General features: G+C 33.6%; 1 protein-coding gene across 6 annotated transcripts; it reads right to left on the bottom strand.

The window, feature by feature from the left end:
* Nucleotides 1-7,706: 7,706 nt before the first annotated feature.
* LOC134701059 (zinc finger protein 234-like) lies at nucleotides 7,707-16,328 on the bottom strand. 6 transcript variants are annotated; one of them, XM_063562204.1, is made up of 3 exons: nucleotides 16,289-16,328; nucleotides 13,575-13,650; nucleotides 7,707-10,045 (listed from the first exon to the last, which is right to left on the bottom strand). In XM_063562204.1, the coding sequence occupies exons 2-3, from the start codon at nucleotides 13,627-13,629 to the stop codon at nucleotides 8,295-8,297; spliced, it is 1,806 nt and encodes a 601-aa protein (XP_063418274.1). In that variant the 5' UTR covers nucleotides 13,630-13,650; nucleotides 16,289-16,328; the 3' UTR covers nucleotides 7,707-8,294. The 6 variants fall into 6 exon arrangements, with proteins under 6 accessions (XP_063418274.1, XP_063418270.1, XP_063418269.1 ...); XM_063562200.1 differs by lacking the exon at nucleotides 16,289-16,328 and adding an exon at nucleotides 16,173-16,251; XM_063562199.1 differs by lacking the exon at nucleotides 16,289-16,328 and adding an exon at nucleotides 15,836-16,123.
* Nucleotides 16,329-17,433: the final 1,105 nt, after the last annotated feature.

Genomic DNA, 17,433 nt, shown 5'->3' with positions numbered 1-17,433 from the left:
AAGAGTACACACGCTGAAATGTCTCGCCTTCTGTACTAATCCTTGATATTATGTTGATAGTACTAAGTATAAAGCTTTATTACAACTGTCACATAAACTTAACATTAATTAAGATAACTAAACAAAGACCAATGAACCTTGAAAATGAGGGCAAGGTCAGATGAACCATGCCAGGCAGACATGTACAGCTAACAATGCTTCTATACAACATACATGTATATAGTTGACCTGTCACTTATAGTTGAAGAAAAATATACCAAAACACAAAAACTTAACACTGCAATGAACCGTGAAAATGAGGTCACGGTCAAATAAAACCTGCGCGACTGACATAAAGATCATGAAATATTTCCATACCCCAAATATAGTTGACCTATGGCATATAGTATTAGATATAATGACCAAACTCAAAAACTTAAGTTTGACCACTGAACCATGAAAATGAGGTCAAGGTCACATGACACCTGTCAGCTAGACATGTACACCTTACAATCATTCCATACAACAAATATAGTAGACCTGTTGCATTGTATTTAGTATGAGAAAAACACACCAAACACAAAATCTTAACTATAACCACTGAACCATGAAAATGAGGTCAAGGTCAGATGACACCTGCCAGTTGGACATGTACACCTTACAGTCCTTCCATACACCGAATATACTAGCCCTATTGCTTATAGTATCTGAGATATGGACTTGACCACCAAAACTTAACCTTGTTCACTGATCCATGAAATGAGGTCGAAGTCAAGTGAAAACTGTCTGACAGACATGAGGACCTTGCAAGGTACGCACATATCAAATATAGTAATCCTATTACTTATAGAAAGGGAGAATTCAACATTACAAAAATCTGAAATTTTTGTTCAAGTGGTCACTGAACCATGAAAATGAGGTCAAGGACATTGGACATGTGACTGACGGAAACTTCGTAACATGAGGCATCTATATACAAAGTATGAAGCATCCAGCTTCTAAAATATAAAGCTTTTAAGAAGTTAGCTAACGCCGCCGCCGCCACCGCCGCCGGATCACTATCCCTATGTCGAGCTTTCTGCAACAAAAGTTGCAGGCTCGACAAAAAATAGAACCAGAAATATAGTATATTATTCTGCAGTAGTTCTCATGACCAGTGCACAACAGTGAGGGACTTTTGCATTACAACAATGTAAAGGTCATCAAGGGGAGATCCTTCAGAACTAGCTACAGATATGAGATTACTCTAATAGTGATTCTCCTCCTCTATCCAATGAACATGCATAATTCTGATAATAAATTCTCATCTTCATTATTTATTAACCACATCAGTTTTTGGTTTGGGTAGGGTCATGATTTTAAAAATTCTTGCAGGAATTATTTATCATTGTTATCATATATCATGTCTTTCCGTTGGTCCGATAAACTATCACAGTTGAAAAGAAAATGTGGTTCAGCTTCGACCTCAATACTACAACATCTCTTCCTTATTCTATTGTGTTGGGGAGTATTACTATATCTACCTCTCTCTATAAGTAAATGGTGAGCAGATATGCGAAAACTTGTTTGACTCCGTCTATCTTCTTCAAATTTTTTAACAATATTAAGGTATATTTCACAACCAAAATTTGATTTAAAGGTAACATATGTGCATAGTTTTTCTTCTGACTGAGATTTGAGACCCCCTCCCCCCCCCCCCCCAATCTTTCAACATGGCATTTCTTAGTTTTCTGTTGTCAATTGGTTTAACCCTGTCTGAGGATATTTGATAATAATTATTAATCAGTGAAAGAAGTTTCTCAGATGACATATACCACATGTACACCACGACGGTTTCTTTGACTCATACAATTTCCTTGATTTTATAAATGCATTATATAACAATAGAAAGTTATAAGATTCTGATTTTTCTAGTCTGTAATAGTATTAAGTCATTGCTTTAATCATGTTAGAATATATTGGTAGTTTTCCCAACTCAGTTAATACTGCAAAGTTGGTGCTTAATTTTTTAGCTCCAAGAATAAATTTACAGAATTTAGTATGAAGTGTTTCAGCAGGTAATCTGGAGTAAATATGGTAAAATAAAAAAAATCCGATTTCTATATTTTATTAGCCGACAATGGGTTAAAGGCCCCCCATATCTCACAGCTGTATAATAGGATGGGTTTGATGGTATGATCAAAAACTAGTATACATAAGCACAATCTCACAATGGCGAGTTGTATAAATACCGAGCCACGCCAAATATATATAACCACAAAACGGACTAAACAGCAGAGAAGCAAATATGAAACTTTGAACAAACAGAACACTATAACACAAATTAAACGGTACTTAGATAAACATCATCAGAATCCTACTATCTATACTCCAAGCCCGTCATGTTTTTATGAAGTTATATTAATACGGAATACTTGAATTTGGCTTCCGATGAACGGTTTAATAAGAAAAAGAACGATCCTTCTTTGACATAAACCTTTGTTTATGCTTGTGTAACGTGTAACCGAGCGGGGACGTTTTAATACTTTTATCCCCGGGTTTGTACCAGTTTCTTGAGATTTGCAGATCATTTAAAAAATTCCATTCGTATGAAACTTTGTTAATCAAACATGCCTATAACTGTCGGACCAACAGGGTAGCACGAAGAGGTGGTATGTTAGAAAACACTCAACTCATGAAGTTGAAATCATCACCTCGTAAATTATACGGACGCCATCATGAGTATGTTGACCGTTATGGAATATCCGTTATACATATGATTACCCGTTCCCTTTTCACGAATGTGACCTACCGAATTAGACTATTTACCGGCTTTGTAATAACATAAGCAACACGACAGGTGCTACATATGGAGTAAGATCTGCTAACCATTCTGGGGTACCTGAAATTACCCCCATTTTTATGGGGTTCGTGTTGGTTTTGTACCTCTCTTTGTGACATTTTGTTCACGCACCATTCGTTTGATTTGCTTTATTTTTTGATTTTGCGTTTTGAATTTTCTTCAGAGTTCAGTAATTTTTTATTTTACTTTTTACTGAAAGAGTGAGAGATGTAAGACGCGAAACCTTAGTAACATCCCTGTTTGAACAATCTGTACCGAACCAACTTTCTCAGCCTTTCTGTATACTGTCAGCAGGTTCCAAGCCTTTCACTTCTCTTAAACTAAATCTACTGCCTGCTGTAAACTACTTCATTTCCAAACTTTCCGATGGTCACTGTCTGCGATCTTCGGTACCAATATCAACTTGAACTGAAAAGCTACCCGAGATAATTATATACCAGTAGCTCGGACCTCGAAAGAGGCATACTAGGAACAACTGTACAAGTAAAGACTCTTATATCAACCTATTCGAGAATAAAGGGATGATTTTTATGCCGTTTTGAACATTAAAAAGATCATATGGGAAAAACTCATAGACATCGGAAAATATATACATTTTGTAGCTGTAGCAATATTATAACATCCTTAAACTTCAATTTAAAATTTTGAACTCAATAAATCATTATCCTTTCTTTTGCCATGTTGGTTTGTGTAGCTTTTTCTTCTGTAACACACTTCTGTTTTATGACTTTCAATTTAATTTCTACTCGCTTCATTCTCAATATTGTACCCTCGTATGAAGGACTGAGATTTTCCTTCGTTGGTGCCAACACTGGTAATGGCATGGGACACACATTTGCCTTGCTGCAGTGTCACTCTTTGTGTACTCCAGCGTATGATCTATATACCTTGTTACTGTTGTGATGTGTCTTTTTAAAAATATACCTTATAATGAGAAGCTGCTTCCTTCTCCTCATCCTTATTTATAACTGATCCCTCTGTACTTGCCCATCGTTATTTGAATCAACCGAGGTATCCAAATTTGAACTGCTACTGTAATTAGACATATTTTCTATAAGGTTTCCAGGATCATTATGATCAATATCATCTTATCCCCTATCTGAAACACCTACCTTCCTTTCAACAAGAGCCCTACCTACTAATGCTTTATTAGTTCTCTTAAAAGTCGTAATACCTTGTTTTCGGTTTGTTCTGATACTGGGTTCTGAATATATTACTGTTACTAGTATATTATTATTGAAAGTTTGGATAAGTAGGACAATTAAATGCTCTGTGGTCTACCTCGTCACAACCAAAACACCTAAATGGTAACGGCTGTGGGGCTCCACCCTGCTTCTAACATTTATTGTTGTGTTTCAAATTACTCTATAAGGGTCTCCGACATGGTTTTTAAAAGTTGACGTGTCATGCTGTCAGCACTGTATGTATTTTCAAACGTTGTTTGTAAAAATCCCTGACCTTCAATCCTTCGGCTTTGTTGAAAGTCTAGCTCAACTGCATGTCATTTAGATCAGTAGGTCGTGCCTGTTTTTTTTCAGAGCCTTATATCAGAATCGATTAACGAGTCTATAAACTGTTCTTTTGCCAAAGTTTCCCACACTTCATTTGGTGCAATTGCATACGCAAATTTAGTTAATCTTCTTATTTCTTGACCTAACTCAAGCAAGTTCTCTACAGCTTCTGGTGTCTCTCTCTGAACTGTGTTCTGTACAGCTCTAGGTCTATTTGGTTAGAATGGGGGAAAAAACCGTTGCTAATGCCTTAACCTGTTCTTTGAAATCTTGTCTAGACTCCTGGGTTAAGTTACCCAAATCACCTTGAGTCTGACCGTTGAGAGGAATGACCAAACACATACTTTTCTTTTTGTCCATTTAATATATATAATTCGGGAACATGTGACCTAAAGTCAGGTCAAGGGCCTTTCAAATTATAGGTAGCAGTCTTAACTTAGGAATCTATGTTTTATTTTTGTTAAGATAGAATTGTTTATCTCAATAAAACCCAGTACCACGAGTTAAACCAGTGTAACTTGCTCTTTTTGTGACCGATTTGTCACTAATTGGTAATTGCAATTGGTCAAAACAAGATTTCGACGTTTGTTATATTCCACAGCAGGTGTTGATGTTCCAAACCTGACCGAGATCAAAATCTTGCTCCCAATCCCGTTTACAATACTACTAACATTATTTTTTCAAAATTCGGGGAGTGTTTGTTTTGACCACTGTTCGGAACGCATGTCTCAAACCAACACCGAATCACTATGTCTTAAAACTGTGCGGATGTTTCAACATGACAAAATAAATTTTCATCTTTCACATACAGATATTTTCCCCATGGCATTCAGCAATGTCATACAGATATTTCCTGGGCACTAACTGTTCCTCAGTTAAACTAATGTCGGGATCATATAAAACACTATCGTTCCTATATGAATTCATTACAAAATACAAGTACGTACTAAATGCTCGACAAATCCCACCGCTGCCACCATTTGTAACGTGTACCCTTAGGGACATTTGGATACTTTTATCCCGGAGTTCGTACCAGTTTCCCGGGATTTGAAAAGCAACTCAAAAATTCTTAAGTCAAACAGTTTACGCTATCACTACCTAATATAAAACATATACTACATGAAATGATCAACACCTATCAACCTAACCCGAACCTGAAAATAAAAACTGTTTAAAATCCTTTCAGTCTGATACATGTTTTAACCAACTGTTTGGAACTATTGGCCTAACCTTCGATGTATGAAACCTCAATGTACGGCACTAGTTTGTAACCTCAGTGTATGGAACCGGTCTAGAAAACTCCATCTGCTGAAACCTAAATGTACAAAAGTATAGTAAGAAAACAATTTAAAGTACTTCATTTAAACTAAACCTTCTGCCTGCTATAAACTATTTCCTTTCCAACTGTCTGCTGTTTACTGTACAAATTGAATGACAACTGGAACTGAATAGCTACCCACTACTTATATAAGCGGCGCGGACTTCGAAGAGAGAACCCTATCAATAACTGTACAGCCAGATAAAGCGTCGTATAGCCAACAAGGATAAAGGGATGATTTTTTACGCCGTTTTCAACTATAAAAAGATCATATGGGGAAAACTCATAGATATATCGGAAGATATATAACTGCATAAAATGTAACATTCATAAAATGTAAATTCGTAGCACTTCCTAAGCCGCTCGATTTTTTTTTTAAATTTTGTACCCAATAAATCATAACACTATCAAAATCTTCCACATTAACATTACCTGACACAATACCAAGGACTAAGGTCCTACTTAAATTTGTAATATTTGTCAGACACTTGTGGCGTTTTTAGAAAGTCTTGGGTTGCAGCTGCAAGCCCTTGAACGCCGAATGAGTTTAGAACTGTTGATCACATATTCGAGTGAAGTTGTTACATGTATATTGCTTCTGGGGGGATTAATTATTTCAAAATAAAAATCGTTTCGTTTGTCATGGATTCTGGTACTGATATGACCGCTTAAGTCAAATGATAGGTATCCAAAGTATAAATCTAAAAAGCTTGTTTCTGGTTTTTTTTCTCTCTAATTTCTTGTTCTGGAAGGTCATATATTAACGAAACTCCGAATATTACATTAAATGATCTGGCTTCTTTTTGCTATCAAATTAAAATATTTACTTTCTACAAGGGCACACTACGATTGCGCGTAATTAAGGATTACAATATTTTACGTTTGCGCGCAGCTTTTGATTACATTTGCGCGCATTTATTTTAAAGGTAATCTCCAGTAAAATATAATTACAAATTATATTAAGTTATAAATAACTATATTTTTTTGTATTTTTCATAACGGATGTGACTATCAATTATTAATTTTGAAAATAGTTTGTTTATCAAATTATTTACTGTTCATATTGAATTCTAAAACCAAGTATAACCCCGTTATAGCTTGAGGTCAAGTTGCAATGCATGGACTATGTCACGGATTTTCTTTAAATTTTGGATACACCATTGGCTTATTGAATTGTATCTGAAAATCGAAACACATCTGCGGTATTATCTCTTTTTTCCCTGCCTTATGAGACATATACTAACGAAAGGGGTACTGCTACTTGTAAATATTTGAACAAATCAATAAATAAATAAGCATTATTACTTGTATTTCCCCTAAAAAATACTGATTAAATTCTTTCAAAATAGGTGCCTTACATTTGCCTTATGATAACATAAAGAATGGAAATGGGGAATGTGTCAAAGAGACAACATACTTAAATTAACGGAATTGGTACTGACATGACTGATATACTTGTAAATAATTGAACAAATTAATAAATAAATAAGCATTATAACCTGTATTTTACCTGATTCACCCCCCAAAAATGCGCGCAAATGTAAACAAAATCTGCGCACAAATGTAATGATTTTTGCGCGCAAATGTAATGGTAATGTGTGCAAATGTAATGCACCGTTCTACAACATGTATGTAGTATAACGAAATCAAAGGTCTTTGTTTGATATTTAGAATGAGCTGTAATAAATTAAGCTGGAATGTAGTGTTCACATTTGAACCAAATGTTCATGGTTAGACCTCTGCGATTGTATAAAGCAGCACCGAGTTGTGATCTGTTAAATATTCAAATGAAGTACAGCTTATTCTAAATGTACATGAAATTTAAAAAAAATCTGAAATACTGTATATATAATTGCCATTTTTATAGATACATTATTTTGAGTAACAAAATGACTTGTTTATACATTTATTTTCAAACAATGTTACGACAAAAAAAGTAATTTGAACATCATTTACTTACATAAATAATACATAGTTAAAGTGTAGTATTAATTTCTCTCATACAAAAGCTGCTTAACGTTAAGTCAATATATCACATGTTTCAAACTTGGCTGTGCATGTAAAGCACATCTGTGAGATTCAGGTTTTTCGGACTATAACAAACATTTTTCTTAAAACAAGTGAGGTAAAATAAAAGCTTTACATAAATGCAGATTTCAATGTGTCCTATTCAGGGGCAGATCCAATATTTTTTTTTAAAAAGGGGAGAGGATTCAAGAAAACATATCAGGTGGAATATATTATGTTGAAAAGAATACTGTGTGTTGTGATCAGTGTACAATCATGCTAGTGTTTGTAATGTTTTAGTCAAACCTTATAACGAATATCCTAATGGTATCATATTAATCAAGGTCTTAGTGGTCTCAAATGTGAGTTGCCTAATTATCCTTTATCAAAAAGTAAATCACATCTCAAAGATGTCTTGTCAGTTTATAATCATGAATGGTTTCTTAAGTTGGTTGCATCAGTGAGCAACATCATGCGCTTTCTTAAATTAGTTGTGTCAGTGAAAAATCTCATGTGCTTTCTTTAGTTGGTTGCATCAGTGAGTAATTTCATGTGCTTTCTTTAGTTGGTTGCATTAGTGAGTAATTTCATGTGCTTTCTTAAGTTTGTTGGGTCAGTTAGATATCTCATGTGCTTTTTATAAGTTGGTTGTGTCAATGTGTAATTTCATGTGCTTTCTCATGTCGGCTGCATCGATGAGTAATCTCATGTGCCTTTTTATCTTGGTTGGGTCAGTATGTAATTTCATATGCTTTTTTAAGCTGGTTGAAGTACAGAGTCCTTTACAACATATTTCACATTTATATGGCCTCTCACCTGTGTGTGTGATCATGTGTATTTTTAAAATGCTTGGCATACGGAACCTTTTACCACAAATATCACATTTATGATGTTTGTCAGCATGGTAAGTAGTTTGTAGATTAAGATTAGTTGAAGAACTCAAATTTTCACCAGATATATCAGGATTTAAAGGTTTGACTGCAGTATGTAATCTCTGTGTATGTGTGTTAAGACTACTTGTACAAATAAAATATTTACCACATATATCACAATTATAAGGTTTATCCCCCGTATGGGACCTCAAGTGTGTCTCTAAAAAATAAGGCCCTGTAAATCCCTTCCCACACTCTCCACATTTGTAAGGTCTATCATCATGATCCTGTGAGTGTTTTCTCATGTGTTTTTGAAGGGCTGCTTTAACAATAAAACCTTTATCACAGACAATACATCTATATGGACTTTCACCCGTGTGAGTCATGACATGATTTGCTAAACTATGACTTTGACTATACTCTTTACCACATACATCACATTTATAAAGTTTATGCTTTCTCAAGTGTCCTTTTAAACTTCTATTCTGACTAAATGTATCACCACATGTTTCACATTTATATGGTTTTTCACCACTGTGTAGTATCATGTGCTCCTTTAAGGAACACCTCTTAATAAACACTTTACCACATACATTACATATAAATTGAGCCCTATCACCTGTATGTACTTTCAAGTGCGTTTTTAGGAGTTTATCCAGCCTAAAGCATCTATCACATACATCACATTTAAAAGGTTTTTCATCAGAATGTCTAGTAAAATGTTTTTGTAAGGTTGCCTTCTCCTTAAAGGCTGTACCGCATATGCTGCATACAAAGCATTTTTCACCAACATGTATTTTCTTGTGTATCTTTAAGAGAGCTGAAGTTTTAAACACTTCTCCACACTTAATGCATTTATGCATCACTCTTAAGTGGATCTGTAATTGCTCACTCCGTTCAAATTCTTTACAACATACATAACATTTATACGGACCATCACCGTCAGGGTCTGTTTTCATGTGTTCCTCTAAATCAAAATGCTGACTAAACACTTTATAACACACATTACATTTAAAAGGACCATCATGGGCGGGGTGTGTTCTCATGTGTTCCTCTAACTCAACAGCCTGACTAAACCCTTTACAACACACATCACATTTGTAAGGGTTGGCACTTGCATGTTGTTTTACATGTTTTTTTAAGTTTTGAATATGCTTAAATGTTTTACCACATATGTCACAAACAAAGGGTCTATCATCAGAATGTGTTATCATGTGCCTCAACACATGATCTTTTTCTTTAAACCCTTTTCCACATTTTTCACACTGATAAGGTTTATCACCAGTATGAGTTCTCATGTGTATTTCCAAAGCATTTTTCCTTAAAACGGCAAAACCACACACTTCACAAGTGTAAACTTTCATTCCAGCATGATGTCGCATGTGTAACTTGAACTGATAATTAGATGTATATTGTTTACCACATATATCACAATCATGTAATATGTTTCCTGTGATTTCTTCATCATTTGCTTCTTTTTCTGTGTTGCTTTGGCTCTGCATGACTGGTTCCTCAACTACAATATCAAACAATATATTTATAAGGTAGTGTATTATAAAGTGACATAAAAATGATAAATGATTTTAAACACTAATCAGTTGTTTGGGATAGTTTTTTATCCTACACTCAACTTAATTCAAACAGTTTAAAAAAATTTCACCAACTAAGTTACTCTCATTAAATATACCAGATGCTCCGCAGGGCGTAGCTTTATACGACCGCAGAGGTTGAACCCTGAACGGTTGGGGCAAGTATGGACACAACATTCAAGCTGGATTCCGCTCTAAATTTGGATTGTGATTAAATAGTTGACACAGCATAGGTTTCTGACACAGAATGAATGTATTCAAATGAACTTAAAATTTTTGTTTTCTCTTAGAGCAATTCACTATGCTGTTGAATATTGATCCTCTCAAAAAAATGTTTGAAGAAATTTTCTTTTTATTTATGAAATTTCAAATGAGAAAAATTGAACCCAATTTTTTAATCACATCCCCCTTTCCCTTATTCCAAAACTAATTTCAATTAAAATATTCTAATGGAGTTTGCAACAATAACTACTCATTTAAATACATCATAAAATATTAAGATGTAAAAAAACTGCTTGTTATCACTGAATGGTAAAGATTATTTAAATTTATCAGTTGGTAGTAAAAAGTGAATATACATTGTATATTGTATATAACAAAGATTTAAGTTGATTCTGGACAAAGAAAGATAACTCCAATTAAAAAAAATTCTTGCAGATATTTCTTGCTTACTATACTTGACAAAGAAAGATAACTCTTAATTAAAAAAAAATTTGCTATTTCACAATATTGTGAAATTAGATATTTCTTGCCATTGCACAATACTGAGCAATTGAAAAGACTTGCTATTGCACAATACTTAATATAATAATTTTAGATCCTGATTTGGACCAACTTGAAAACTGGGCCCATAATCAAAAATCTAAGTACATGTTTAGATTCAGCATATCAAAGAGGCCCAAGAATTTAATTTTTGTTAAAATCAAACTTAGTTTAATTTTGGACCCTTTGCACTTTAATTTAGACCAATTTTAAAACTGGACCAAAAATTAAGAATCTACATACACAGTTAGATTTGGCATATCAAAGAACCCCAATTATTCAATTTTTGATGAAATCAAACAATGTTAAATTTTGGACCTCGATTTGGGCCAACTTGAAAACTGGGCCAATAATCAAAAATCTAAGTACATTTTTAGATTCAGCATATCAAAGAACTCCAAGGTTTCAATTTTTGTTAAAATCAAACTAAATTTAATTTTGGACCCTTTGGACCTTAATGTAGACCAATTTGAAAACGGGACCAAAAATTAAGAATCTACATACACAGTTAGATTCGGCATATTAAAGAACCCCAATTATTCAATTTTGATGAAATCAAACAAAGTTTAATTTTGGACCCTTTGGGCCCCTTTTTCCTTAACTGTTGGGACCAAAACTCCCAAAATCAATACCAACCTTCCTTTTATAGTCATAAACCTTGTGTTTAAATTTCATAGATTTCTATTTACTTATTCTAACGCTATGGTGCGAAAACCAAGAAAAATGCTTATTTGGGTCCCTTTTCGGCCCCTAATTCCTAAACTGTTGGGACCGAAAATCCCAAAATCAAAACCATCCTTCCTTTTGTAGTCATAAACATTGTGTTTAAATTTCATTGATTTCTATTTACTTTAACTAAAGTTATTGTGCGAAAACCAAGAATAATGCTTATTTGGGCCCTTTTTTTGGCCCCTAATTCCTAAACTGTTAGAACCAAAACTCCCAAAATCAATCCTAACCTTCCTTTTGTGGTCATAAACCTTGTGTCAAAATTTCATAGATTTCTATTAACTTAAACTAAAGTTACTGTGCGAAAACCAAGAAAATGCTTATTTGGGCCCTTTTTGGCCCCTAATTCCTAAAATGTTGGGACCAAAACTCCCAAAATCAATACCAGTCTTCCTTTTATGGTCATAAACCTTGTCTTAAAATTTCATAGATTTCTATTCACTTTTACTAAAGTTAGAGTGCGAAAACTAAAAGTATTCGGACGACGACTACGACGACGCAGACGACGACGCCAACGTGATAGCAATATACGACGAAAATTTTTTCAAAATTTGCGGTCGTATAACAATGTTGTGGATTTTGATTGGTTGACAGCCATTTTACTTTGCATGTATTTTCTTAATAACAATAAATTATTTTAAGTACCTGTGGCCAATGCATACATACGGGCCTTTTATATCTGACTATATGCGGTATGGGCTTTGCTCATTGTTGAAGGCTGTACGGTGACCTATAATTTCTAAGACAAGACAAGTTAACAATAAATACAATAGGCTGCAGGTTCTGCAAGGTAGGAGTCAACCTAAATACATGTATAGGGACAGGAAATTTAAACTGCCACTACAAAATTATGGAATGTTTGAAAGGGAAAACATATAGCTTTTGAGGAATAACGAAATTCTAGTGATTTGTATAGTACACATGTATTACCATAAAAGATCTAGATTGGATGTGAAATACCTGAATGTGCAAATGATGTGTAAGTAACGAATTTAAATCAAAATGCAGACATCTTGGAAAGATGTCTACATTTTGATTTATATTCAGTCAGAGCTCAGATATTAATAAGTCTGAATCTGCTTTTGACTCATAGAGGTCTAAATTTGAAAATTTTAGGATTTGTCTGAGTTGTCTAATTTAAATGCAAGACAATATACAACTATAATAAGTCCAATATAAGTCCAAGAAATAATTGACCAGAATCAAAAAGTTGCAAATATGGACTCCTACAATTCGAAAAGTTATCAAAATTGGTTTATTTCAAGTCCCATACATATTCATAAAAAGGTCATGCATCTAAATCAAATAATGACAACATTGAAAGACAATGCTTTGTCTTCTAAAGAAAAATGAGAGTAAAAAAATCAAAGATAATGTTAATTAACCTTACAATGCAACCACCTGGAACCACACTTAATGAGGTGTTTAGTAAGGATGTTCAATTACATAATTAAATATAGATAGCTCAAGTCCTTGTGAACTCTTAGACAGGTTTTTGTTGTCATACATGTAGGTGGTGTTTAGGCCACCAAGTCAAATTATGTTTGTTCATCAACATATTAAATAGACCTTTTAAAACAAGTCTGTCATTTTCTGACTTAGATGAGTCTTAAATTGAAAACACATTTTTATGATAGATACATGTTTTGACTTCTTTAAGTCCAAAACAAAAATCAACTTGTTTATGTCTGACCTCTGACTGATATTTGTGAATGATGTTCTTCCATCATCCATTATAATATTTAGTGAATGTTTTGGTATTAAAATTTAAAAAGAAACATGCACCGAGAAACCATACATGGGAAGCTAGAGTTGTAATATAAGACTGTTCTGCATCACAAAATATAGTTAATCTTAAGTTAACTTAAGATAATTAAATAATTTGTCCTTTGGACTGAACTTCCCTTGAACATGCTTTATAGTAAAAAAAATACAAAGATAAAGTATTGTTATTAAAAATATAACCTGATGTTTTTTCTTGTTCCTCCTGTTTAATCTTCTCCCCAACACTTCCCTCCATACTGATGAATCTGAGTTTATCCTGAAATAAATATTAACAAATTATTTATCATATTTATAAGGAAAAGTCAAGGATTAGTCAAGAATAATCTTCACAATCATTTTTATATAATATATATAATCATTCTTTTATAAACCCTTGTAAGATTAAGTCTCTGTTTGAACAAAATCAGTCAGGGGTACTACTTATACATGTACAAGTGTATTTTATTTACTTGAAGAAGTGGAAAAAAATATACACATATAAGTAAATAAATAATGTTTGAATAATCTCCCCTTAATTTTCTGAAAAATTTACTTGTACAAGTAAATTTTTCTTACAATCCCACAAAAATCCTCAAGTTTTGAGATGTAAAATCATGCCTTTAATGATTTTTCCCAGGTTTTCTCAAATTTTTTCATTAAAGTTCAATGTTTCATCTCATTAATTCACCAAAGAAACTGATTGAGCAAAGATCTTGAATATTTGCGCAAGGCAATCAAAAATTGCTCCTTTGGGGCTTGTAAATGAGCAGTGTTAAGAAGATAACAGACAAATGGGACTTTCATTGTCCATGAAATTACACTTGAATGATTAGTAAAGATATCTGCGAAGGGTACACAATTTAAAATTCTATTAGAGCAAAGAAATCTTCAGAATTCAAGAAAAGAAGAAAGGATGATTTTTTTACCTATACAAGTAAAAAAATCTGATTGTGGAAGGGATATAACTCAGCCAATTTTTTTTTTACCTATACAAGTAAATAAAACTCACTTGTATAAGTATCCTACAAATTTACTTATATGTGTATATTTTTTTTTACTTCTTCAAGTAAATAAAATACACTTGTACAAGTAGTACCCCTGACTGAAAATTAAAATGGTAAAAAACCTGAAATTGTACAAATATATATACATTTTTTCATATGATGTTTTGAAACTACGCCTCTATGATCAATTTATACAAAGCTGGCATTCTAGTATGTTGGATTGTGAATAATTGGATATTTTGAAAATGTTCAAAATTGACTTTTGTTTGGAAAAATATTTACTTCTTGATGTTAATGTTAGACTCTTAATGACACAACATAGATGTGGTTCACTTAAACTCACCATTGAAATTGGTAGATATACATGTACATGTAACAATGTGCCTCGAAATGAAAGACTATGTGTACTATGGTTTACGAGAATAAATAGACAATAAGCATTGACTTGACATATCAACGATATAAGGATGAGGCTTAGAAACGGGGAAATGCGAGGCTGTGCCGAGCATTTTCCCCGTTTCGGGCCGAATCCTTATATCGTTGATATGTCAAGTCAATGCACTTTTATTGTCTTTATACTGCAATCTAAAAAAACATTTTCAATGGTTGTTTAGTTAGTTAATGTTATTTATTTGATTTAAAATGTTAAATATTTGGAAAAATCCCCCTTTAAAAAAGCCTCATGTCACACATGCGGAGAAATATACAACACGATGAAACACATTGAAGAGGTCGTATGAATAATTTCGACAATTTCTATTTAAATATTCATGAGGAAAAGTGATATCAGGTCAGTGACTGTATATGACATAGGAATATACGGTCAACGCATTTTGACTGCTCAAATAGAACGATTGCAGTATAAATATTATTATTATGTCAATGTTGCAATATAAATGCTATTAAAAATGAATATCATGATCATTTTGTTATGATTTGCACACCCTATATTCCCTATATATAGACATTTGCGTTTAAGATTATTATAATATTATTGTTCTTGGCCTAATACATTGTACATTGTATGTCAAAATGTTTATCACCGATTCAAACATGTTCAAGAACTTTGGTATTAAACATATTAAAACTTTGTTGTTTGTTAAATGAAAACTAGAAACGGCGGTCACAATCGATAAAGTAGATTATATATGACTGGAGCCGGCCCCCTCTGAGGCAGTCAGTGGGCCCCCACTTATGAAAATTTCTGAATCCGCCACTGGTTCAAAGGGCCCGTGTTAGTTTTTAAGAGAAATTCTAAAATGATGTCCTTATTACTCTTTGTAAACAAAGCCGTGTTCTAATGTCAGAGCATAAAAAATATGTTTGACACATGCGCACGAACTTACATGGCTTACTGTGTATATTAACATTATTTCCATTGTTATCCTTTAAAATGTATACATTTAAGCAGCTAGCATGACTATTTATTATACATTTTATAAAACAACATATATTTACCCTGCTCGTAGTTTTTAAACTTATCATTTATATGAAATGTAATGCACCGACTCCTCGGGAAGGAAATGGGAAAAGCCAAACATTTTCACAGTATTTCCCGACGCTTCGACCTATAAAAATACTGTATTTGTCCTATTAGAATCGAAATAATTCCTTCGTGTCATGCTCTATGCTCGTTTTAACATGGGTAGGCATTATATTTGACCACATTTTTCACCTCGCTAACGCTGAGTGTAAAATATCGACAAATATAATGCCTACCCATGTTAAAATGAGCAAGCGAGGTGTAAAATATGGTCAAATATAATGCCTAACCATTCTCTATTTACTAGTTTACTTTTTTCATTGCCTTGTTCACCTGTTCTGACTACTGTGTACATGTATATTGAACTCTGAGGTGTGTAAACACACTAAACTGTGACAAAATAAAAAGGGAGATAATTGAGGATTTACCTATGGAGCGCAGGATAGACATAAGGGCAGTGTTAAACTAAAACTATGACCGTGGACATAAAAATATACGATAAGATTTTATTCAAATATTAAAGAAAAGGACCTTTGTCTTGGTGATAGTTTTTTGCACTTTACCCAGTATCTCTTTGTCTTAAGAATGCTGTTGACTTATGCAAATACCAACTTGCAAATACCGACAGAAACAAGAGTGCCGCACACTTGATGGAACAGTGCTTTTAAAAAAAATATCATTGACTAGTATAGGTGCCAGTGGCGGATCGAAAATTTTCATAAGTGGGGACCCACTGACTGACCTAAGAGGGGGGCCGCTCCAGTCACGCTTCAGTGATTCCCTATATAAGCAACCATTTTTTTCCCAAAAAGGGGGGGGGGGGGGAGGGGGGGGGGGGGGGGGGGGGCTAACGCTCAGTGTAAAATATCGAAAATATAATGTCTACCCATTTTAAAATGAGCATAGAGCATGACATGAAGGAATTATTTCTTAATTAATAAATAGTAATTTATTTCAAAAGCATGCATGTTTAATTCAAGATCATTCAAACATTTTTTTAAATCTTTTATGCTAGGTGATTGACTTTTTCTTACTTATAAATTATAAGGTCAGTCAGTGGGCCCCCACTTATGAACATTTTCGATCCGCCACTGGCACCTATACTAGTCAATGATAAACTTGTTTTGAAGTTACATAAGTGTTTTTGGAAATCGTGCTGTAATGGCCGCGGTTTATTTTGTAGTAACAAACCACGTTTTACATTGCAGAGTTTCCCTAAGAGATTTATATAACTTTTTAATTACTGAACATTACTTTTGTATTCATGGTATTGTAATCATATATAGCAAACTTCCTAACCGAAGCCAGGTGGCTCCATCTTGGGCTGTGGGTAACTTATTAAGTTAAGTTACCCACGGCCGTTTAAGCACGTACAGTGATCATGAGCCACTGCTCTACTAATCATGTAGAAGCTGAAAAACAGATAAAACCACCAAACTTACCGGTAACAATTAGACAACATTGCATAACCAATGGAGCATGATTTGTTTTTATTTTCATTAAATATAAAACTATACCATGTATACGGTATGGGGGAAATCTGGATTCAGGAGGTTAATTTAATTGGTCATCT

The sequence above is a fragment of the Mytilus trossulus genome, unplaced genomic scaffold (genome assembly GCF_036588685.1).
Source record: "Mytilus trossulus isolate FHL-02 unplaced genomic scaffold, PNRI_Mtr1.1.1.hap1 h1tg000211l__unscaffolded, whole genome shotgun sequence".
NCBI classification, from domain to species: domain Eukaryota; kingdom Metazoa; phylum Mollusca; class Bivalvia; order Mytilida; family Mytilidae; genus Mytilus; species Mytilus trossulus.
This window is presented reverse-complemented; position numbering and strand designations above follow the sequence as displayed.